This window comes from Camelus dromedarius, chromosome 5 (genome assembly GCF_036321535.1).
Source record: "Camelus dromedarius isolate mCamDro1 chromosome 5, mCamDro1.pat, whole genome shotgun sequence".
Taxonomy (NCBI): Eukaryota; Metazoa; Chordata; class Mammalia; order Artiodactyla; family Camelidae; genus Camelus; species Camelus dromedarius.
In genome coordinates, this window is record NC_087440.1 from 66,722,273 (window position 1) to 66,746,701 (window position 24,429).

Sequence of the window (24,429 nt, forward strand, 5' to 3'; positions counted from 1 at the left end):
AATTGGGTGGGTCACCACAGCCCTGGACGTGAAGCCTAATAAGTAAAAATGCCCATTGTTTTGCGGCACACACTACGTTCCCACTGGTCTGCACAGAAAGACCCACATCATTTTGCAACAAATAGAAAGATCACATCTTCATGTTGTACACCCGAAACGAATATAATGTTATGCTAAAAAAAAAAAAAAAGAATCAAGATGCTAAAAAAGAAAGACCCCCTAAATTACCCTCCAAAATATATCTGACCTATTCTTAAAATTTTGCTTTAAATTAAGCTTTTATTTCCTGCACCATGTGTAAGATTCAAGATGGAAATTTCCTCTGATGGACAGACATGTTTCTGGGGAAGCCACATTTGACCAGTGACTTCCTAAAGAACTAGCATTTATGAGAATCGGTTTTTGTGCCCAGCACTGGGTGAGGCATAGAATATGTGTTCACGATCTCTTTTTTATCATCACAAGAGTTCCTACAAAATAGGCATTATTATCTTCATTTAACCCAGGAGAAGAGGAGGCGTAGGGAGATTAAGGAACCTGCCCGAGGGCCTGGGCTAGTCCCCGGCGGAGCTTGGATGCCAGCCTAGGACTGTCGCTCGGGATCCAGCCCTGACGCACAGCCAGAACAGCCCAGGACTGGCACAGTACCGTGTGCCTATTCAGTGTGGTTACAGCCTCTGCCAGTTGTTAAACATCCTGTCAAACATCCCCTCTCTCCAGATCCAAGCTCTTTCATCACCCCTTGAAATAAACCCGAAAACGGATCAAATACTTTCATCTGGGGACGTTTCGGAGGTAAAAGCCACTTCCTGGGTCCACTTCCCAAAGGAGTGACCAGCAAGGTGTGTTCGTTTCCTGGGCGCCACAAACTGTACAGCTTAAAAGAACAGAGATGCGTTGCCTCACCATCCTGGAGGTTGGGAGTCCGAGATCAAGGTGTTGGTAGGGTTGGCTCCTGGCGAGAGCCGTGAGGGGGAATCTGTTCCCTGCCTCTCTCCTAGCTTCTGGCCGCCTCGGGCATTCCTTGGCACGTAGGTGGCCGTCTTCGCCCTGTGTCTCCTCCTGTTGTCTTTCCTGTATGTGTCTGTCTCTGTGTCCAAATGTCTCCTTTTTATAATGACACCAGTCATATTGAATTAAGGTCTATCCTAATGACCTCATTTTGGCTTGATTACCTCTTTAGAGACCCTCTCTCCCTATGGGATCACATTCTGGGGTATTGAGGATTAGGACTCCAGCACACCTTTTGGGGAGGACATAGTTCAGCTCCTAACAGTGAGTTCCTCCAGTGGGTCCAGTACGTTCCTCCTCCTTACTCCTGGCCCCAGATGGGTCTTCCCTCCCCTCCAGGCCATGCTTGCCTTCGGTTCAGCAGGCAAGGGCGAATGCTGGCAAATCAGCCGTCAGAAGAAACCCAGTGGCTCCATGAACTTGTTCTTCCTCCTCTCAGCCAGTTTCCCTTCATCTCAGGCCAACAAGGGGCAGTTTGCCCAGGCTGTCACAAAGCCCTGCATGCACCAGGAAAAACAAAAACAAAACGGGTGCCAGAGCCAAGAGAACCTGACATGTTTTAGCCTGAGGTCTCAGTGTGGTTGCCTTGGGGAACGTCAGACTTACAATTTCCTCTGTGTGAGTGAGTGAGTACACAGTGGGGCTCTCTAGTTGCTGATTCTCCTACTGCAGACTCCTTTGTGGAGCTAAGAAAACTGGCCAAGCTTTTTTCATAAAATCACACCCTAACCGCCCAAAGTTGAGTGACCTTCAGCAAGTTACTTAATTTCTTTGAAACTCGATTTCATCATCAGTAAAAGAAACATAAAATAGAATCTGTTCCAAGAGACTTCTGGTCAACCTCTCCTTCTTCACGTCCTCAGCTCTAAAATGTGCCTGCAAACATCCCATCTTACTTATGCCATGGGCTTGTCGTACGTACCCCAAGTAACCCTCCACCCAAACTAGAGGGTACCTGAAAGTCCCCTGGAGCTGGGGCTGAGCGCAACTTTCTAGACTGTCTCTCACTCTTCCACCCTGGGCCTTCTTAAGAGCTCTGACCTGCCACCGCTGGTTTCTTACCTGGATTCTCCCTCTTGGCCCAGCCTTTTGGGATGGCAGCCCATTTGGACCAGAGCTAACTCCAGATTTCTCCATCTTCCTCGGCTCTGCCTCTGGTGCCAGTAGGGCCTCCACACCCTGTAACCTGCCTGGCCCAACCTCCCACGGGGTCGGAAGCCTGGTCGACCGCCAAGTACCACAGTTCACACCAGATCTGCAGGGGAGTTCCAGTTATTTTTATGGAGTGAGTCCCAGAAATTGAGGTGGGGCCACCAGGGGAGGACATACCCATTTCCAGGCCTTTTTGCTTCCCCTTCCCCACCCTCCAATTTTAGACATTCAAAAACTGTTTTTAAAAGAAACAAAAGTCTGTTCCCTAGATTGCTTGGGTCAGCAAACAGAAGTGTCTGTTTGAAGATGAAGGGCTGGACAGGAAGAGCGAGGGCTCTTGGCAGAGAGCAGAGAGGACATGAGATGGGGCACATGGAATCTTCAGACAGGAAGGGCAGCTCTGGGGGTAGCTGTTGGAGCCAAGTCCCACACAGGGAGCAGCCAGTGGGGTTCACAGCCAGAAACCTCTGGACAGAACCCCTCCCTGTCTGCAGAGCTGTGTGAGCACCCAGACAGACTCCAGCCACATCGGGGTGGGGCAGAGGCGGAGTGGTCTTAGACCCCAGTGCTGAGGGAGGAGAGGGGAGGGAGCTGATGGTGGCATCAGCTTGGCAGGATGGACCCCAGTTCATCTGTGACCACAGCTGCCTACGCCCAGGCCCACGGGGTCAGCAGCCTGCAGCTTCTGTCAGTTTGTTTGGCTTTCTGCCCTGTGGCCCAGTGAAACCTGATGGGTCAGTTTCTAGCTCTGGGTTGATTCTCTTCCACTTCCTTGTTCTCATAATTCTAACTCCCTCTGCAAAAGGATGGGTTTTTTGGTTCATTTTCTGGGTGTTTTTTCTTCTTCTTCTTCTTCTTTTCTTTTTTGGTCCAAAATGCCCAGTGAAAGGTCTGGTCTCTTAATCAGCCACTCAGATCCCTGGGAAGCTATTTAAGGAATCAAAACAGCTAAAGTTAGACCCCTGAAGACTAAAATCAGTGACTTGCCTCCATCCTCAGGACAGTTCTGCCAATGTGAGCACACAGAAGCAGGGTGTCAGCATCCTCCCCTACCCCACCCGGCCAGGTCTTGGTAGGAAGCAGCAGTTTGGCCTCCTCAGTCTCTGCTTTTATTCCCTTTGAAGAAGCAGACAGGTGCTTTTCTCCCGAATCCCCCACCTTTAAAAAATTTCCTTCAGTGTGTATAACACACCTCTGCCTTTAGTCAATGCCTACTGTTTGAGTGATGGAATGGAAGCCCAGGCAGCTCAGCAGGGCTAGGATTAGGGAAAGGCCCGTGAGGCCCCCCAGGGCACAAAATTTAAGGAGGTGCTCACTGTCCAGGGTACAAGCTCCCTTACCATGGCCCTAGCCCTGTGGCTGATTGCTGGTGAGGGGAAGCTTCCAGGGGAGACGATTTGCTCAGGGATGGCTGACTCTGGAATAGGAAGGGGCCCCACGTGGGTACCTGCCAGCCTTCACTTCCTCTTGCTGGGGACTCCCAGGCCTCTCACGTCCAGAGGTGTGCTCTGTATGAGGCTGGTCACTAGCCCAGCAGACGGCCCTGCTCCCGGGAACTACAGAGACAAACACATATGGAAGAGAACTTGAGGAAAGTCACAGGCAGTTGTCACTGCAGGGTGGCAGGGGCTGAAAAGAATTATAATAATATGAAATAACACCTCGGGAGCTTACCATGTGCCAAACCCTGGGTTAAATACTTTATGGCCATTATTTGATATAATCCCCTCAACAACTCAGTAGGGAACTTGGGTTCTGGAGCCAGCCAGTTTTGATTGCCATCTTAGCCTTGCCTCTTTCATGCTGTGTGACCTTGGGAAATTACTGAACCTCTCTGGGCCTCAGCTTCCTCATCTGTAAAATGGGAATAATAGTAGGACCTTCATTATAGTATTCCAAGGATCATTTCAGGTAATACAAGTAAAGCAGTGAGGCAAGCATCCAGCACAAGGTAAGCACTTGACAAATATTAGCCATAGTTAGTATGGTCATTGCCCCTCTTGTAGCTTCCGAGAGCTGCCACAACAAAAGTGGCACAAACTGTGGCTTAAACAATGGAAATTTACTGTCTTAGGGTTCTAGAGGCTAGGAGTCCAAGATCAAGGTGTTGGTAGGGGTGGTTCCTTCTGAGAGCTGTGGGAGAATCTGTTCCATGCCTCTCTCCCAGCTTCTGGTCGCTTCAGGTATTCCTTGGCTCGTAGGCGGCCATCTCCCTGCGTCTCTTCACATCATCTTTCCTGTGTGTGTCCATCTTGGTGTCCAGACTTCTCGTTTGTCTTCGTCTGTTTGGGCTGCTGTAACAAAAATGCCACAGACCAGGGTGGCTCAAACAACCACCACTTGTTTCTCAGAGTTCTGGGAAGGCCAAGGTCAAGACAGTGGCAGGTTCAGGGTCTGGTGAGGGCCCGCTTCCTGGTTCTTAGATGGCTGTCGTCCCACATGTCCTCACGTAGCAGAGGGGGTGAAGGAGCTCTCTGGGGTCTCTTTTACAAGACCAAGAATCCCAATCACGATGGCCCCACCCTTAACACCCAGTCACCTCCCAGAGGCCTCACCCGCAAACACCATCACTCAGGATGAGTTTTCCGCATGAGAATTCAGGGTTGGGAGGACACAAACATTCAGTCTGTAGCACCCTTTTTATAAGGATACCAGTAATATTGGATTAGAACATACTCTAAGGACCTCTTTTTAACTTGGTTACCTTTGTAAAGACCCTCATTTCAAATACGGTCTCATTCTGAAGCACTGAGGGTTAGGACTCCAGCGTATCTTTCTTGGTGGGGCGGCGGAGGTGTTGGAGAACACAGCTCAGCCCATGATACAAAGCCAAGTACCTTGCCCCAGGTCGCACAGCTGGGTGATGATGAGACTGGATTCTCGAACCCAGGATCATCTGCCGGCAGCACCCCAGTGTAAAGGTCCAGCACTTGTAAACCTTCTCTGGCCAGAGAGGAAGAGCCAGAGACGTTCACAGGCTGCTGCTGTCCCGCTGAGGGCGCCCTCCCTTCTCTCTCCCTCCCTCCGTAGCCTGCCTGCTGCAGGCTGAGCTGGTGAACTACGAGCGAGTCAAGGAGTACTGCCTCAAAGTCCTCAAGAAGGAAGGGGAGAACTTCAAGGCCCTTTATCGGTCTGGTGTGGCCTTCTACCACCTTGGCGACTACGACAAAGCACTCTACTACCTGAAAGAAGCGAGGACCCGACAGCCAACAGGTAAGGCAGCAGCTGCTGTTTTCTCTCCACCAGTCCCCCGGGCCAGCTCCTCATTGCCGTGGACAGCTTTCATGGCTGGCGGGGGCCAGGCAGGGGTGGAAATGGCAAATTAGGGCCCAGGTGTGTGCTGGCACCTGGGACAAGCCGAGCACACAGCCCCGGCCTCAACCTGGGGTCTGGGTTCCAAGAAGCGTGGGCACCTCTTCTCTTCAAATAGAATGTGGAATTCTTCATCCTTTCAAACCTGGAATCCAGCCCTCTTTGCTTACTGAATAAATACATATCAAAGTCTTGCTATGTACCAAGATCTGTGTCGGGTGCCAGGGATGTAGATGAAAAGACGTGGTCCCAACTGGCGAGGAGCTCATGTCGGATAATTTGGGGGCTAAGTCCAACATCTTCCAGGAAGTGCTCTCCGACTCCTCCAGTCAGATCCCATTCCTTCTAAGGAATTCCTTCTAAGGATTGCTCTAGCTTGCACTATACGCCCCACTGACTTAAACCGTATCCACTAGCCCCGCCATTCATTCAGGCCACACAGATGTACATTGGGGCGGGTACAACGAGCCAGGAACTCTTCTAAGTGTGGGGTAGATAGCGGGGAACAAAAGCAAGTTGCTACCTTCAAGGGGTTTATGCTGTAATGGAAGAAGATGGACAGCAACCAAGCAGACGGATAGATAATGTACTATTTAGTGGTGCTAAGTGCTACGAAGGAAATATAGCCGAGGCAAAGGATCAAGACGAAAGGGAACGCTGTTTTAGACGAGGTGGTCAGGGACACTCTCTCTGAGGACATATCATTGAAACCACGACTTTGACTTGCTGTTGCCATGGTTGTTCAAGTGACAGATTTTTTTTTTTTTAATGCAATTCTCCTTCCAAGGACTCTTGTTAGGATGAATTTGCAAATATCCAAAGGTATACTTTTTTCTTCCTTTTTTCAAAGAGCACCAGTTTTGTTTTTTATGTGTAGTTGTTTTCTGTATATAAAGTTTATGTTCCCCCAGCTATCCCAGAAGCAACTTGAGGACTAAGAACTGGACTCATTTAATAGAATTTTCTGGAGCACCTGCTGTATGCCGGGACTGTTCTGGATGCCCTGCTTTGTATTTTGGAATATTTACAGCATTCATTTCTACTTCCAGAAGTAAACATCTTAGGCAGCCCTGAAACTTGTATATGGCAGTGTGTGCAGAGCTAAGCCACTGTTCTGTGTCCTACGCCACTCACTAATTTAAGGGCTGGTATTGGGGGAAAATTCCCCAGTTTGTGGTGAGGTGGTTGCCCTGACCCTACTTATAAAAGCAAAAATAAGGCAAGGAAGCAAAATCCTTTCAAACTCACCAATGAAAAAAAATTGCATTCAACTAATATTTATTGACCATTGGATTAAGCACTTTTAGATGTATCTATTTTGGTCCTCGTAGTGATTTTATGAGGAAGGTGTTAGATCCCCAGCAGAGGCAGCCTTTGGAGTCAGAGGCACCAACTGTGTGTCTCCTTGGGCGTCTGACTTAATCTCTCCAGGACCCAGTGTTCACTTTTGTCACAGTGAGGACAATGAGACATACCTGACAGGATTAAGATGAGGATTAAATGAGACAATGAACGTTAAAAACGTGACTCCAAAGTCAGGCGTTCAAAAATGGAGGTCATTTCTTGTAGAGGAGATGGATGGCTTAGAGAAGTCAGTCACTTGCCTGAGGTTAAATTCTTAGTAGAGTCTCAACTAACTGTGCTGACGCAGGACCACTGGGAGATGCTGCTCCATAGAAATGAGAGGAGAAAGTTCCGCTCGTCTCCTCTGCTTCCCATCTGTCCTCTGCATCACGGCGAACTGTCCACACGGAGGCAGTGAGGGAGAGGGCCCACATCCTGGCTGCATTCTCAGCCACCCCGCACCTGGGCGGAGTGAGTCTGGCCTGTCCGGGATCTGCAGATACAGCTTTGCTCTGGTTCTGCGTGACCACCCCTCACCAGGTGTTCCCCGCGATGTGTTTCTCTCCTCACAGACACCAACGTGATTCGATATATTCAGCTGACGGAGATGAAGCTCAGCAGATGCTCCCAGAGAGAGAAGGAAGCCATGTAACTCAAACACCTCCTAGAGCTGAGCCTGACCCAGGACATGCAGGCATCCCCTGGTGGAGAGCCCCTCCCTGGCTTCCGTTCCTTTCTCCCCACTTCCTCCTCCTGTTGCCCCTCAACTCCTTGTCTCCTCCCAGTGTGAAAAGAAGGAGCCATGCAGATTTGGAAGGGTTGCCCTGACACTGGGGACATTCTCTTTTCAGTAGGGCAACCACTGAGGGGGACCTTACTTCTATGGAAACGGCTGGAGAGGACTCTCATGGGCTGGGAATGCCATTGCAGTTTTGACTTTGGGCCAGAGCTCCTGACAGAGACAGAGCCTGGCAGGTGTACCATCCCAAAGGCATAAGGCACGGAGCCCACGGGCTGGACCCCTCCACACCTTCCTGACAACTGGAGCATCTCAAGGCAACTGGGTCGAATCCAGGGATGAGACAGACACCAGAGGCATTGGTGAAGCCAACAGAGGGAATTTGTACACTGGATTTCTAACCACACCCCCCTGCCGCCACCACTCCCCACCCCAGGAACCTCAGCCCCTGCCTCCCTCCCTCCCTTGTTGTCTTGGCCTGCGCTTTCTTCTCTCCCCCTCGGGGATCGGAGGCTCTGCCAGGATTCACATGCCATTGAAGCCCACTCTCAGTGCCCTCCGGTGACCACACATACCATTCTCCCGGACTCCCACCCAGCAGTCAGCTGTGACAGCAGAAGGGCAGGGCAAAGTGGGCTAAGGGCTGGCCCCGTAGGTGAGGGTTGGAGGGAGATGACACCTAGGGGAAGGAGCATTTGTAGACTGAGAGATTGAACTGTGGACTCACTAAGTGTAAATAAAGATAACTTAACAGGCAGCAGCTCCTGTCATTTCTGTTGGAAGCAGCCCACTCCCTCCCTTTTCCTCCCTCCCCCACCCCCCTAATCAGAGCTACTTACAGCCAGGCAGGATGGGACCTTCCCCGAAGCAATGGGCCGTTTGTCCAGTGGTATACAACGCTGGCTGCGCCTTTGTGCTATTAGAGTAGGCTGGGATTATGGAGACTGCCCTGGGACTTGGCTGTGTGGGAATTTGTAAGCCTCCTTTTGATGAAATTATCTGGACTCAATATCTAGTGCATAGATTCTGTTCAACAAAGATATGCTGAATGACTAAGTGATGACTGCAGACTGGCTCTCCTGCCTTAAGCTAATTTTATCCCAGCCTAGTCTCCTGATACCTGCGCTCTTTATGCGATGCCATGTTGCTTCAGTCCAATAAGAAACATTTACTGAGGGCTTGTTGTTTGCTTATCATTGTTCAATATGCTGTGGGACAGAGAATGTAGTCCCGGTCTTCTAGGAGATGGAAGAGTTGAGAAATACTCATATGAGATTATTACCAATGACACCTTTAATTTATATGATGCTTTAAAATTTTCAAAGCACTTTCATGTATTTTTCGTGTGGTTAGTGAAAGAGACAATATTGTACAAATTAAACTATATACAGACGCAATAATGTTAATAGTGACCATTGATTAAATGCACTATCCTCAGATCTTTACATGTATAATCTCATTTCTTTCACGCAATTATGCTACTATTCCCATTGGATGGATAAGAAAACTGAATGAAACACAGGAAACTCTCCCAAGGTTGCATGGCCTTAAGTGTGGCATAGCTAGGATTTGAACCAAGCGTGTCCGACTCCAGAGCTCCAGCTATTAACTACCCTGTAGTTAGTTGCTGCTCTACAAAGTGTTATATTGAGTAGTTACAACCATCAGGAGCAGGACAGTGTATATTAAGTTGACAAGCCTTGACTATGTAAATGGTGGTACATGGGCCGCCTTTTGTATTTAGCCCAAGGCAAAAAACGGTCCCTAACACTAGACTCCCTAGTGGCAGAAAAGACAGCTGAGACCAGCAGTTATTCATTCTCCTTGCTGATGGGCCAGCATGTATCCAAACTACCCACCTGGCATTCCTCATCCCGTCCCCCGAACTGGGGAAGAGTCACAATTATAGGTAGAGATCGACAGGAAACACGAAGTTAATGATGGGTTATTTATTTAATCAGAGGCTCCAACACTGCAGGATCCAATCACTGCTGAGGGACCCAGAAGCCAGCAACACAGGTTATATTCACATAGCTCCTCAAAGGCTTCCAACAGGGACTGTAAGAAGGTGCTAGAAATATCCAGGGGCGCCCAGGTGGTTGCCTATAGCTCACCCACTGGAAAAGGGAAAAAGGAAAAAGCTGTTACGGCTGCCACATTCTCCCCAACCCCTGCTGTATCCTTTCTGCCCTCTTCCTCCAAAATGGCCTCACATGACCTCAACTCAAGACAACCCTGCAGCCCACATAGCAGAAGCAAACGTGCAAAACTCTCCTACTCTCAGGCCTCCAGCCCAGACAGTTTGTGAGATGGCAAACTGCCATCTGAAGGATGGAGATGAGGTGAGAGGTGGCCTGCAGAGTCAGTTCAAACTGACAGGGTCTTCTTTTGGTCTTCGTGCCGTGAGGAAGGACTCAGAGTGACTGTTCCCAACACAGAGCAGGAGAGGGGTCTTGCCTCACCGAGCGAGTTGAGGCAGGGCTGGACAGGTGAGGACAGTAAGATTGTTGCCATTCTTCCAAGAGAAAGGTTGAAAACCAGAACTAGGTGAGGACAACCTTATGGGACCTTGTAGAACAAGTGACCAGGCGGTCTGCTTGCCTGGTGATGTGTGTGTTGGAACTCTAGTCACTGTGACCCAAAGTTAAATGATCCCAAAGAATAAAGCTGCCTAGAGGTTTGGTTGATGTTTGAGGTGGTGGGACTGAATTTTTCGTGCATTTATCCAGAGACTTCCGAGAGTTGGTAGCAAAATCAGAACTGTTCACCTTCCCAAACCTTCGGCTCGCTTCTCCTCCTCTCTCCCTCAAACAGGGACTGTCATTTAATTACACGTTTGGTTTGCAGATGTCACTGTGGAGCTATACCTGGAACACCCATCCTGAATCTGAACTCGTTTGTCATCTCCTGCTTGGACTTTGGTCTTAGACTCTTTGGGGGGGGGGGGGTGGAATTAGACTTTTCTTGTAATTATTTTGAAAGCCTCACATGTATATTATAGAAATACTAGGGGGAAAAAAAAGACAAATTCCAATCCGTAGTCCTACTACTCAAGACAAATATTGTTATCCTTTGGGATGTATCTTTTGGTTCTTTTTGGTATAAATGTCCACATGCACATGCCTTTTTTCTTTTTTTACAAAAACTGGATCACATTGTACATACTCTTTAATAATTACTTTTCAAACTGTGTGTTTATGTGGTAGAATATGTAATGCAGACACAGGTACAAAGCTCCAGAAGTACAAAAAGCTCTGTAGTGAGAAGTCAATCTCCTTCCCACCCTGTCTGCCAGCATCTAGTTTCCTTCCAATCACTTGTATACCCTTCCAGAGACAGTGATGCATTTTCAAGTGTATGTATGTATTTTGTCACAAATGGTAACATATTGGACACACTTTTTTTGCACCTTGTGCTGCTTCACTTACTGTATCATGAACGTAATATTTTTGTGTGTGTCTCCCAAATTTTTTCAACAGCATCATGGACCCTCCTTTGCTAATCAGCCTCCTGATAGTGATTATTTCATTTGTTCCCAATCTTTATTGTCAATAATGTTGCAACAGATGTTCTTGTAGCTCAATTTTGCACATATCTATGACTATTTCCTTAGGATAAAATCCAAGAAGGAAATTGTTTGGCTATCTTAAAGAATTTTCGTAATGTGGTGTCAACTGCCCTCCAGAAAGTTTGTACCAGAGCACTCTCCTATTTGCAGGCCTGAGAGTGCCCTGTTCCCTGCCCCTTACTAATCATGGGTATTACCTCTTATCAAATCTTTACCAATTTGATAAGAAAATTATAGTATATCAATGTTATATGGACTCACACTTCTTTATTTGTGAATAACATCTTCATATGCTTATTGACCATTTGTACTTCTCTGTGATTTTTCTATTTATTTGATATTGATATGTTTATTATCAGCATGTAATTTTATTAAGAATATTATTTTTGTCAAGAAACATTGCAAATATGCTTTCCAAGTGCTTTGCTTTCAAATTTTGTTCACGGTGCTTTTTGACATACATAAATTCTTAATTCTGCAATTAATTTGTTCCTCTGTTGCCAGCTCCTTCTGCCTATGGTTCACCCTCTCATTTTTATCAGCGTGACCCTTCTAACACACCATCTGACTTTGTCTCTCCACAGCCTAAGAATCTTTAGTGGCTCCTCACCACTTTTAGGAGAAAGGCCAAATTCAGCATAACACGCAAGGTCTTTAATGTGACTTCTCCCACTGACTCTTCGAGGCTCACCTCCCAGTCTTCTCCCCAAGGCACCCTGCATTCCACTGTGGTACCATTTCTTGTGATGCCCTGACCCCATTCTTCTAGGTGTCTGGGCCTTTCCATGCTGTTCCCTCTGCCTCGCTGGCTGTGCCTCCTCCCACCAACTCACTCTTTGCCTTGCTAACTCCTATAGGACTTGACCAAGGCATCACTGCTTGAAAGTTTTCCTTGATCCCTTAGTCTGCACTCTTAAGACCACATGAGCCTACCTCTGCCTAGCATTTGCTACAAATGGGAATTGGAGCTTCCAATCTGTGTTGGTCTGGCCCACTACCTGGCTGTTCCTCAAGGAAGGTACTGTGGTTTATTCATCTTCGCAGCTAGAATGCCCAGCATGAGGCCTGGCACATGGTAAGTGCTCAATAAATGTTGACATTGAACCTGAAATGAAGGATGGATTTGGTGGCAAATGTTACTTGATGTAAGTGCAGGGCTGAACTGGATCTGTGCTTCTGAGAACTGAGGAAATCCTAGGAGACTTGGGTTAGGAGAGAAGCTATGTGCTTCAGTGCTGTGCTTTCCAAAACAGCAGAATCGCTTGAAGCAGCTTTTTAAAAATACATAGTCTCTGGCTCTGCCTTAAACCCACTGAATCAGACTTATGAGGATAATGCTCAAGATACTATTCGTTTCTTATCGTCCTGAAGTGGTTCTGCTGAGCAGCCAGGTTAAGGAGCCCCTTCGGAGGGAGACCAGCAGACAATCAGAACACCCAGCTCCACTGTTTTGTCAAACCATGTGATCTTTTGCGTGGATCAATGGCGCTGTGTCTGAACACCAGCTTTGACATCTACCAGCTGTGTGACCTTGGGGCAGTTGCTTGACTTTTCTGATCCTCATTTTTCCTCACCTGTACATGGGATAATGTTAGATCCCTTAAAAGGGTGTTGGGAGGATTAAGAAATACCTGACTGCTAGCTCAGTCCCTGGCCCAGAGTAAGCATGGAATAAATATCCCTTCCCTTCCCCCACCCTCCTCAGCCTCAGTTTCCTCATTTATAGCGTGGCTACTGATACCTGTTTGTTTATCTTCCACGTTTCCGCACTGCGCTAGAAGAAAGGGAGCTCCCAGCAGGCCCCTGACTACTCTCTGATCAAATAGGACAAGTACTTGGGGGTCAGGAGAGCCGAGGAACCCTCATACTGCATCACGTGCCTTCTCCAAGCATGTCAGAGACTCCACAGCAACCGACTGGAATAAATTTTATGGTTTTTAGAACTGAGTGTCTTCTAGTCACGAGCAAAGATCAGGACGGTTTTCTTGCCACAGTTCCACGCAGAGGCCAGCGGCTTCTGGGCTGCAAGGAGAAGGCATCGTTAGCAAAGAGCGGAGCCGTGGCCCTCTCTCCTTCCAGTGCCCTGGAATCCTCATCACATGCCTCAGAACAGGAAAAACAACACTGGCTGGGAGGCCAAAATAGCTGATCGTAGCTGCTTTGATTAAGATGCCCCTGCATCCCACTCCCAGTGCCTGCCCCCTCTCTCCCCACCAGCCCAGCGCAGACAGCACAGACAGGGAAAATGCATTCAGTCCATCAGGCATGACAGAGTTCAAATTACCAAGTCAGCATGAAAAGTCCCATTATAAATGGACTGAAATTGGATTCTATTAAAAACCACACTCAGCGAGGCCCTTGGCTATTAATATTTGCTAAGACATGGAGGAGAGGGAGAAGGCAGAGGTCCCTGCAAAAGGTTGGGAATCTCAGCTGTTCTGTTGAATTGCTTTTCTGGAAGCAAGCCCACAACTGAAAGCCAGATTTGCCCTGTCTTCAACATCTCACAGAATATTAGGGCTGGAAAGAGTCTTAAAGCTCAATAGTTCAATCTCTCATCTGACAGATGAGGGATCAAGCGCAGAGAAGGTAAGTGACTTATTCAAGGTCACACAGCTAGTAAGTAACAAAGACAGAACTAGCACTCAACGTCAGTTTTCTAACAACACACTTAATATTCTGTCCAGTGAGCCAAAATACATTTCCAAAGCATCTTTCTTTCTTCCTTTCTTTCTTTCTTTTAACGTAATGCTGTAAAATTACTCTCTTCTAAAGAAAGAAGGAACTAGTACTTGCATATCATTCGTTCCCTCACTCAGTATGTATCATTCCAGTCGCTTCAGCAGAGGCGATTAACAAGGTATTGTCTCTGCTTGAGAAACTTCCAATCTATGGGGAGGAAGGAAAAGTAAACAGGCGACCTCCAATGTGTGTAACAGATGTTACAGAAACACCAAGGGCGCACGGAGAAGGGGCATCTACGGCAATCCTGGAGGATCAGGGAAGATTCTCCCGAGGGAGTACCAGATCGAGGAGCAGGTGTGCTGAGAGAGGAGTCAACTTCTCATAATCCGGTGTGTGATTTACACTGACAGCACATCTCCATGTGAAGTAGTCACATGTCAGTTGCTCAACAGTCCCACGTGGCTAGTGGCTACTCTGCTGGACAGTGACGTTCTAGAGTTTCAAGGACCATCCTGTGAGTACTAAGCCGTCACCAGATTGGCGCAGCTTTCCTGGTTATTTTAATCCTGCTGATTCATGAAGTTTCCGTGTCCCCAACCCCAGACCCTTCCCTGGCAGCAGCCAGGGAGCCGACACGGAGGGGCAAGGGTTGCAGCGCACTAGGAGAGGGAGCAGCAGGGGAGAAGAGGGCTCAGCCTTCTGCTCCCTGGGCCTCTCCCTCTGGCCCCACTCTGGCTCACACACCTTTTGTAATGTGGGCCAAGTCAGAGTTCAACTTCCGACTTTAACACTATTAGTTACATGTCTCATTTCCGAAACTAAAGATAATAATAGTACTATTCTTATAGTTTTTGTGAAGTTTAAATGCAGTAATGCGTGTAAACTGCTTTGGATGGTGTCTGGTACAAAGAAAGCATTCTTCAGCACCAGCTAATTATATAATAATAATAATAATAATAATAATAATAATAATAATAATAGTAATAAGATGAGGAGGAAGAAGGAGGAGCAGAGGAACATTATCATTCTTAATTTTGTCTGCAAGTTTTAGCAGAGTGCCTGGCGGGTAATAGATACTCAGGAAAGCATAAGCTTTCTACCTTGGAAGCTTATAAGATCCCCAGCTAGTTTCTCTAGTCTCTGCCTGACTGCTACCAGGAAGTCCCATATCAAATACCCCCCATTCCACTTTTAGGTAGTTCTACTTGTTAGAATCCACCTTCTTATGTTGGGCAAGAACCTATAAAATACACAAATCTCGAATCTTACCAAGTAGGCAGACTGATAAGTCTTAATAGCAAGTACTCTCCTGCAACCAACACAACAATCATAATATAGAGCATTGCTCTCACCCTAGAAAGTTCTCTCATGCCCCTTTCCAGTCAATCTCCTCCCTGAAACCCAGAAGTAACCACTATTCTGAGTTCTAGCCCCATAGATTAATTCTGCCAAAACAAAAATTGTTTTTGAAGTTCATGTAAATGGAATAATATACTATTGTCACGTTGTACTTTTATCTGAATACAGAATTTTATTCTATAAGATTGAATCATATTGATTTCAGCCTTTCCTTACAGCTTGTGAGCATTTTCATCTTGATCACATCACCCCTATCTGTGAATTTCTCCAACTTTGTGCCATCTACAGATTTGACAAAAATTCTTTCTGTCCATCATCCAACATAAAACAGGAACAAAGCTGGAGTCCAGCAGTACATAGCTAGAAACCTCCCCTCAATTTGGAGGCTTAGGAGATGGGAAGCCTTGTAGGAGTGCTGGCCATACATGGCCCCGGGAGATGCTCCATGTTGATGGGGAGGACCGAGTTCTGCCTGGAACTCACTGAAGAGGGAGGTGGTGACAGGACAGCCTGGTGGCACTGCGTGCTGGGGAGAGGGCAGGGCTGCAGAGCAGGGTCTGAGTGGCACATGCGTAGAAATGAGTGCTGAGCTAGAGGGAGGAAAATAGGGGAGAACCAAGGGCCCATTAATCACCCATAGTACAAGGGCCGTGAACGTTTCCAAGATCATCTCAGGAGTCCTGAATGAAGGTTATTGTTTGGTCTGGTTTTATGTTTTCTTTGTTTTTATAAGTCCTCCATGGAGCCTGGCAGCTTATAAGGAAAATTATTTTCCTAGACATAGAATCGACTAAAATTGTTAAAACCCTGGAGGGCTCTCCACTCACATCCCCAGCTTCAAATCAGTGAAGCTCTGGGTGCAGGCTGAGCACAGGCTGAGCACAGGCTGACAGGTGGGGCCGGGGGAAAGGATGTTTGTTTGGGACTTGTTGGTTCTTTTAATCTTTCTGATAAAGTAAAGCTCACTTTTATCAAAATGTTCCTTAAATTTCTACTTCTGTTTCTTTGACACACATATGAGCTTAGAAATGTGGACAAGCATAAGACCACTGACGGAGGAAATCCAAACCTCCATCAGCAGGCATGGGCTTTGGGACGCTGAGCCTGTGGGAGGCCTCATTTACCCCACCCTTCTCTACACCTGGGTGAAGGTGAGTCAGAATCCTGCTTTTTAGAAGCTACAGATGGTGGGGTGCTGGGAACTGCATTTTTTAGAAGCTAAAATTCTAATACTTGTTCCCATATATTTGGGACTTTACAGATTATTGTGAAGTCTCTTACAGTCTACATAGTAGTCTATAAATATATATAATATATTATATATCACTTATAATATATGATAAAATATATAATTATACATATTATATATTACATTAATATGTAATATATTATATTGTATAATTATATATTATAAATTTATATAAACATATATAAATATAAATAGTTTATAAACTATGTGATAGAATATCCTAGCTGACACCAAACAGAATTGGTCCTTTCTGGTCCATGTATTTATTTCATTTATTGGCATGAACCAACATGTATATTGGTCAAAGGTAGGGAAAGGTATTTTTTCCCCCAGAGCTTTAGAGAAGATGGAGGGATAGACAAAGACAGTGGGGACAGACTATCTGACTGTCAGGTAGGGTTACAAGTTAATGTAGACTGACATTTGATGGAAACTTCTATGATAAGGAAATGAAGAGATTAAAAAGGCAGGCCCGTGCCCCATTGGGCACATAATTTAGCGTAAGCAAAGTACTGACACCTCATCCCCAGTGAATCGAAATGTGAAACCTTTGAGCATGAGGTAACTTAGGGCTCTTAGGCACCAGCAGAGCCATCACTGAACTTGCAGAAGGGCTAAATTTTTTTCCTTCTTCCATCCTCCTACTCCTTGCAACCACAGCTACATTTTGAGTCATCAGCTGTCCTAACCTCATCTAATCTAAACACCTGTCCAGCCACTTCTAGTTAAAAGAACCCAAGTTGAAGAACCTTAGCTGAAGCATGTTCTGAGATCCAGAAAAAGGAAGAATAAAACAGAAGAGGAATGGGAGCAGAGAATCTGTTTGATAAGCTAAAACTCCCTTTGTCAATCATGGTGCTCCCTTTGCAGTTGAGAAACTGAGGCACAGAGCACCGTGCCAGCAAGAGCATTGCTAGCCTGGTCTTCAGTCCTTTGGGGATTCACTGCACAGAGGCCTCAGAGTCTCTCTTCAGGACTGGTGGAGGTTGCTTGAATTGTTTTCCTGCACACCCTGGCAGGTGGCAATAGGGGAATTTTGAATAAGACTATTAATAGAAGTTATGCATTAGGAAATGTCTAGTGAATCCACTAATAGAGGAATTATGTCTGGTGATTTAAAAAAAAAACCTCGTACTGAATATTGCTGATGTTAAAATATACACACATACACACACACACACACATACATATATTTATACACATATACATATATATGCCAAGGCCAGGGATGTTTGATATGGGAAAGGCATACTGGTGATGTGCTTCCCCCTCACTACTGGTTTGTATACAAAGACTTTATTCAAAGATGAGCCCATTAAAGTTAATTTCAGTTTAGAATGTAATCCAGTACTTAGCATCACCTGATGGCATTATGTCCTGCTATAAAGAGTTAAAAAATCCTAGCAGCTCATACATCTGCACCATGGAAAGCCTGGGACCTATATGGGTAATTTTGAATAGCGGTGCTTCTCAAGCTTTAATGTGCCCAAGAATCACCTGAACATCTTGTTAAAATGCAGACAAACTACCGAATGGGAGAAAAATATTTGCAAATGATATGACTGATAAGGGGTTAATATCCAAAGTTTATAAACAGCTTATACAACTCAGTATCAAAAAAAAACAAAGAACCCAACTTTAATAATGGCCAGAAGACCTGAATAGACGTTTTTCCAAAGACGTTTTTCCAACTGGCACATGAAAAAAATGTTCAACATTGCTAATCATCAGAGGAATGCAAATCAAAACCACAAGAAGATAGCAACTCATACTTGTCAAAATGGCTATCATCAAAAAGTCTACAAATAACAATGTTGGTGAGGATGTAGAGAAAAGAGAATCCTAGTACATTGTTGGTAGTATTGTAAATTGGTGTATACACACACACACACACACACACACACACACACATACACACACACACATATACACACACAATGAAATCTTAGTCAGTCATTAAAAAGAACGAAATTCTGCCATTTGCAACGATGTGGATAGACCTAAAGAGAATTATGCTTAGAAAATAAGTCAGACAGAGAAAGACAAACACTGCATGTTATCACTTATATGTGGAATCTAAAAAATAAAGCAAATAAATGAATACAACAAAACAGAAACAGACTGACAGATATAGAAAACAAACTAGTGGTTACCAGTAGAAAGAATATAGGAGAGAAGGGCAGGATAGGGGTATGGAATTAAGAGACACAAACTACTATGTATAAAATAAATAAGAAATAAGGATATATTGTACAGCACAAGGAAATAAAGCCATTATTTTGTAATAACTTTAAATGGAGTATTATTTATAAAAATATTGAATCACTATGTTGTATACCTGAAACTTATATAATATTGTAAATCAACTATACCTCAATTTTTATTATTTTTTTATTTTGGGGGGGTAATTAGACTTGTTTACTTGTTTATTTATCTATTTATTTTTAATAGAGGTACTGAGGATTGAACCCAGGACCTTATGCATGCTGTGTTCACTCCAGCACCAAGCTATACCCTCCCCCTTATACCTCATTTTTTTTTTTTTAATGCACATTCGGATTCAGTAGGTCTGGAGTGGGGCCCAAGATTCTGCCTTTCTAACAAGATCCCAGGAGATGCTATGCAGCTGGTGTATGGGCCACACTCTGAGCAGAGAAAGATGAGAGTGGCCTGACTCCTGAGCAGTGGCAGACAGCCTGCAGAGTCAGCTAGTTCCCCATCCTATATCCAGATCCTCCTCTAACCATATCTTTATTTGGCCACATATTGTTTATAAATAAACAACTGTATTCTAGAGCATCACTAAGACTTTCAGGCCTTCCACCACTCCAAACACCTGGGGAATCAGGATCTGAACTCCATGCGTCATCTCTACCTCCAACCACTTCAGCTAACCTCTAAGTCCTTCTTTGCACAGTCACCCCGATCCATACCTTATAATCCAGACTCCCAAACCTACTTTATTTCTCTATTTCCCTCCCTCTGAAATAATTCGCTTCTATAATAGGAAACATCTGTTGACTTCTGTGCGCCAGAATTGTGTTTTATGGACCTATCAGGTTTGTAAATGTCACTTTATGAGATAGTAACTATTATAACAACCCTTTTACTGATGAGGAACTTGAGAACCAGAGGGGTTAAATAAATTGCCGAAGATCATACAACTAATAAGTGGAAGTATCAAAATGTGAACCATCTGACTCCAAAGTCCAAGTTCTTGGCCACTGTAAATGGGAAGCTGTCCTGGGAAGGTGAGCAATCTGTTCTCCCCAGGATATCAAGGGCTTTTACCTCCTCCTCTCAGTCTAATTGTATCTGGTTCTAACCCACTCTGGCTGCTTTCATCTCTCCAGAGCCTGGGGAAAAACTTGCATTAGGTCCTGAATGTCCAGGATAAAAGTCTGGCTTAACCTTTGAGCATCTTCAGCACTTGAGAAGTTGGCCAGACTGATGTCTGAGCTCCCTAGCCTCCCCTTCCTGACCTTCCATGGGACCAACCACCTTACAGCCCCCTCCTCCCTTTCACTTCAGAAGCCTTTATCTTCCTTTGTTTTCTACCCTCCTTTCTTTCTACATCAAAGGTGGCTTTTAGAGAAGGATCTGAAAACATGTATGTGTCTCCACATGCATGAGTTTTTTAAGGCAGTTTGCACTTTGTCTTATCACTTAATCAAGGGAGAAAATTCTGGAGGAGCTCAGGTCTGAAAGATGAATGGCTGTTGATTAGGTCCAGGCTGGAAAGGGAGGGGGGAGAAGGAAGGGCATTCCAGGCAGGAGGACCGATTCTTGCATATGGCAGTCACTCAGTAAATATTTGTTGACAAAACACTGAAGAGGAAAAGGGTACATTTACATCCACTGGGACCAGAGAGAGATCTCCCGGCAAAAAACCCTGGCCTCCTCTCCTGAGCCTTTTATCCAACTCTAAGAGAAGAGACTTGGACCAAAAAACATGCTTAATACGTAGTATCTTCCCTCCTCTCTTGGCCACATGGGTTGATTTTTCCTTTAATGGAGTCTTCTAGAAGTAAAAACAATAATCCCACCAGGTACCACTTAAACAAGGGGAAATCTCTGACATTCAACCACAAGGCACTTGTTATGACAGGATGAGCTGAAGTTGCCTCTTTTACCCTCCCACTAGCTCATTTGGTTATCCAGGCCTCTGCACAGTTTCTCTTTCTAGAATTGTGATGTAATCATTTGGAGTCTGGCATCTGACCTCTGGAGCTTTGTCAGGAATGAACCAGAACCTAGAGCTTTGCTGGGGAGGCCACACATCAACCCAGCCCATGATCTGGCAGTTCTCACCCACTCTCTTTGTGTGGCTCATTTTTCTTGCCCTCATTCTCTGACACCTTGGTTTCTGTGAGTTATGGGGACCTGTGTCTGCTCCTCTCAGAAAAGTGCAAGCAAGAAGACAGCAGAAAAATCAGCTTTAGGGTAAATTTCAGGTAACTGGAGAGCTCTACAATTGGTTGATGCCTTTTCACCTCTGAATAGAAGTGCATTAGACGACTAGAATGGAAGATAGAAGTGTGAGGAATGGGAACCTGAGGATGTATGGGCCAAGGAATAAAGGTCCAGACCAATAGTTTCTCCTCATCTGCTGAAACATTTCCCCATTGTCTCTTGGGTTGAGAACCAGAGACACTTGACTGGCGAGGGCCTACTTAAAAGAACAAAGAGCAAGATGAATGCACTAGCACAGATATTTCAAAGGAAAATTCTCAGCTTTTATATCATCAAGTGTGGGACATGAGTATGGTAAGTGTTTGACCCAAGTCTTTTAACCAGCAGAGCATCTTCATAGAAAAACAAAAGAACGGTTCTCATCCACAGAATGTTCGGGCAGTGACCTGGAAAGGAACTAGCTTATTCTAGGACCAGCCAGGTTGAGTTGTTTTAAAGTCATCTCTAGCTATTCAGTGAAGTTGACCATCTGGTCATCACTCTCCATGTTTCTGTCCCCCATTAGACACAAGTTCTTCAAGGGCAGAGACCATGTGTCCTTGCATCCCTGATGATGGACATATAATAGCGTGGGTAATCCACTGGCCTTTCGGCAATTAACAACGGGCAGAAAGAGTTCACCGTAAAGATCAAGGGCAGGGAAAAGAAGCTCAATAGCCAGAGCTACTTATGCATCAGCTACTTCTGCACAAAGCTTAGGACAAGGGAAGCCTTATGGCCTCAAGGTGCCCTGATGGAAATGCAGCCTTCCCTCAGCCCCCACTGCTCTCACTTTGCATTTCACCCACCTCATTGTTTCCTAAGCATTACAGCTTTTGCACCTCAAAGCAAAAAATCCTAAGTGAGCTATAATTCTGACCAGGCAAGACACGGGGTGTGCCTCCATCCCCAGGCCTGGGTGTGGAGGGGCGCCCCGTCTCATAGAGACATGACACGGGGTGCACCACCACCCTCAGGTCTTGTGACTGATTGATTGATTGATTGGCTGACTGATTGATTGACAACTCGGTTTCCCTGAGCTCTGGTTGATTGAGAGCTCAGGTTTCTTGTGTTCTGAATTCTTCCTTTCCACTTCCTCTCTCTATGCCCAATGCTCATTTCTTTCTAAACTACCTAAGATTCCCCCCCTCTAGTCATGAGACCCCAAATCTTGGGGATGTAGAGAGTGTGGACCCCTCTAGCTACTTCCTGCTGATCTGGGGTGATGATGGAGCTCGTTGGGGTCCCAGACTAGCTGGCTGTCCTTGGGCAGGATGTGAGTGAAGGGTCGGTGTTTACTGAGGGGCTTGTATAGAATTGGTTTGGGCTGATTGGTTGATTACCTTGTTATACAATCATTTGAAGTTTATCTCTAGACGAGAAGAAACACTTTTCATAAGAAGGTTGAAAAGATAGAGGTCAAATATATAGAGCTAATCCTAGCCAAAGGATGAAAGGGGCAGACAAAGGTCTTAAAAAATAACTGATTTCTGTGCTTTTTGTTGGTTTAGGTTTTAGAAAGCACATGTTGGAGTGTTAGTCCAGTGCACTAAAGGAGGAGTCAAAAGAGGGACCCTAATGTCAGAGACATTTTAAATTAGTCTTAAAACAGTTTGGGGGGAGCTCTAAAAGAGAAAAGATTTGACCCAGGAGACATTTAAGAAAGGGGTTTGTCGAACAGGGATCCATAGTTCCCTAGGGCGAGGGAAGAGTCTCACCAGAGTGTTGCTGGGAAAGCAGTCGCAAATTGCTAAGAGGTTCGCGAGAATATGTGGCTCCCATTGGTGAACCAGATCTCATCAGGGTTTTCTAGGGGTTGGTCGGTGAGATCTGTTCTAGCTCCTAGAGAAATGGATGGGGTCTCATGACATAGGCGAAAGGGAAGAGACTCGTCTGGTGATGGTCATAGTGTAGCAGGATAGAGTGCCCCACAAACGGAGACAGTGACATCTGGGTTTTCCAGTAATAATGCCTGCCATTTAAGAAGCCAAGCATCTGAGAGCCAGAAATGTCCCTTGCCTTTTAAAAGGTCAGAAACTTGATGGTTAGCATATACAAGCAGGAGAGTGGAGAGGGCTCCCAACACTCTTAGGCAGGAAGGCCAGCCTTGAGCAGTGGGATCTAGCCGCTTGGAGAGGTATCCCATAGGCTGTTGGGTAGGACCCAGCCACTGGGTGAGGACCCCCAAGGCTATTCCTCCTCTCTCATGAACATATACCATATAACTGGAAGGACCTTGTGGGATCTGGTAGCCCCAAGCCTGGGGATCTTACTAGGAGTTTTTCATTCTTCCATTGCTTCCTGTTGGGAAGGACCCCACTGGAGAGGTCTTCCCAATCATCTACCCCGAAGGCCCCTTCTGGGCAGCTGGGGACCCCAGATCCCCGTGAATCAGCTCATGGATCTGATGTTTAAAGTATTGGACAATAGAGACAGGGCTAAAGAGGCAAAAAGGCTTCAGGGACAACAGCAAAAGTCACAATTCTTAGCGACAGCCTACATCTCCGCACCACCTCAGAGTTATCCTCCACCAAGACCCATGACGAGGACAGGATCCAGGATGCCTGCATCAGAGCCACTGTCACGCCAAAAAGGAACCTGTTTTAAGTACAGCCAGGAGGGCCACTGGAAAAAAAATGCCCCATGTATGGGAAAAGTCCACCAGGACCCTGCCCCATATGCAAACAAAAAGGCCACTGGAAGCAGGACTTCCCCCAGTCCTGAAGGGGGCTTGGGGCTCCCAAACCAATGACGGCTGAGATGACTAAAGACTGACGGGGCCTGGGACCCTCCCTGGCTCCCACAGGACACCGGGTCATTTCTTCAGCAGAGCCTTGGGTAACCCTTGACGTGGCAGGTAGAAAAGTTGTCTTCTTATTAGGTAAGGCAGCCACCTACTCTGTGCTGACTGATTTCCCTGGACCCTTGTCCTCCCAATCCTGTGTAACAACGGGGATCAATAGAAGGCCCCAAACAAGGGGCTTACTAAAAATTTACTTTTACATAGGAGTTTTTGCTGGTGGCTGAGTGCCCCGTCCCCTCATTGGGAAGGGACCTACTTGCTCAGTAAATCCCAAGAAGTAATCCAATTCAAAGACCCTTACAGGAAAGACACGCACCCCCAAAAATGTCTACTCTTGGCTTTGGGAGCCTGCCTCAGTCCCAAGCCAGAAGAGCTCTCCCTTCCACCCCATATTGATTCTCAAGTAAACCAGGCTGCCTGGGAAACTGGGGTCCCTGACAGAGCTACTATTGTCAGCTTATCATCAGAAATGGGACCACGTGAGGCTACAGGCAAGGCTCTTCAGATCAAAGGCCAAACCAAGAGCCTTAATCAAAAAACTTCTCAAACCCAGGAAGACTCCTCAAAATTGTTCATAAATAGATGGCCAAATGGGAGGCCATCGGTTGGACTAAACTGACCGTAGCTAATATTCGGAGCCTAATAAAAATTTTTTGGAAAAGTCTTCCCCAAGCTAAATGAGGAAAACCAAAACTAAGCTGTCTTTGTTTTACAAATCTAGCCTTTACAGGACCAGAGGTGTGGCTCCAAAAAGG

The 24,429-nt window shown here is 45.9% G+C and overlaps 1 protein-coding gene across 1 annotated transcript in view; it reads left to right on the forward strand.

The window, feature by feature from the left end:
• Nucleotides 1-11,427, forward strand: part of TTC9 (tetratricopeptide repeat domain 9) — a 28,520-nt gene extending 17,093 nt beyond the window's left edge. Inside the window, exons 2-3 of the mRNA XM_064486071.1 lie at nt 5,194-5,376; nt 7,392-11,427. Coding sequence (XP_064342141.1) covers nt 5,194-5,376; nt 7,392-7,471 — 263 coding nt within the window. The 3' untranslated portion in view covers nt 7,472-11,427. The remainder of the gene's footprint in view (nt 1-5,193; nt 5,377-7,391) is intronic.
• Nucleotides 11,428-24,429: the final 13,002 nt, after the last annotated feature.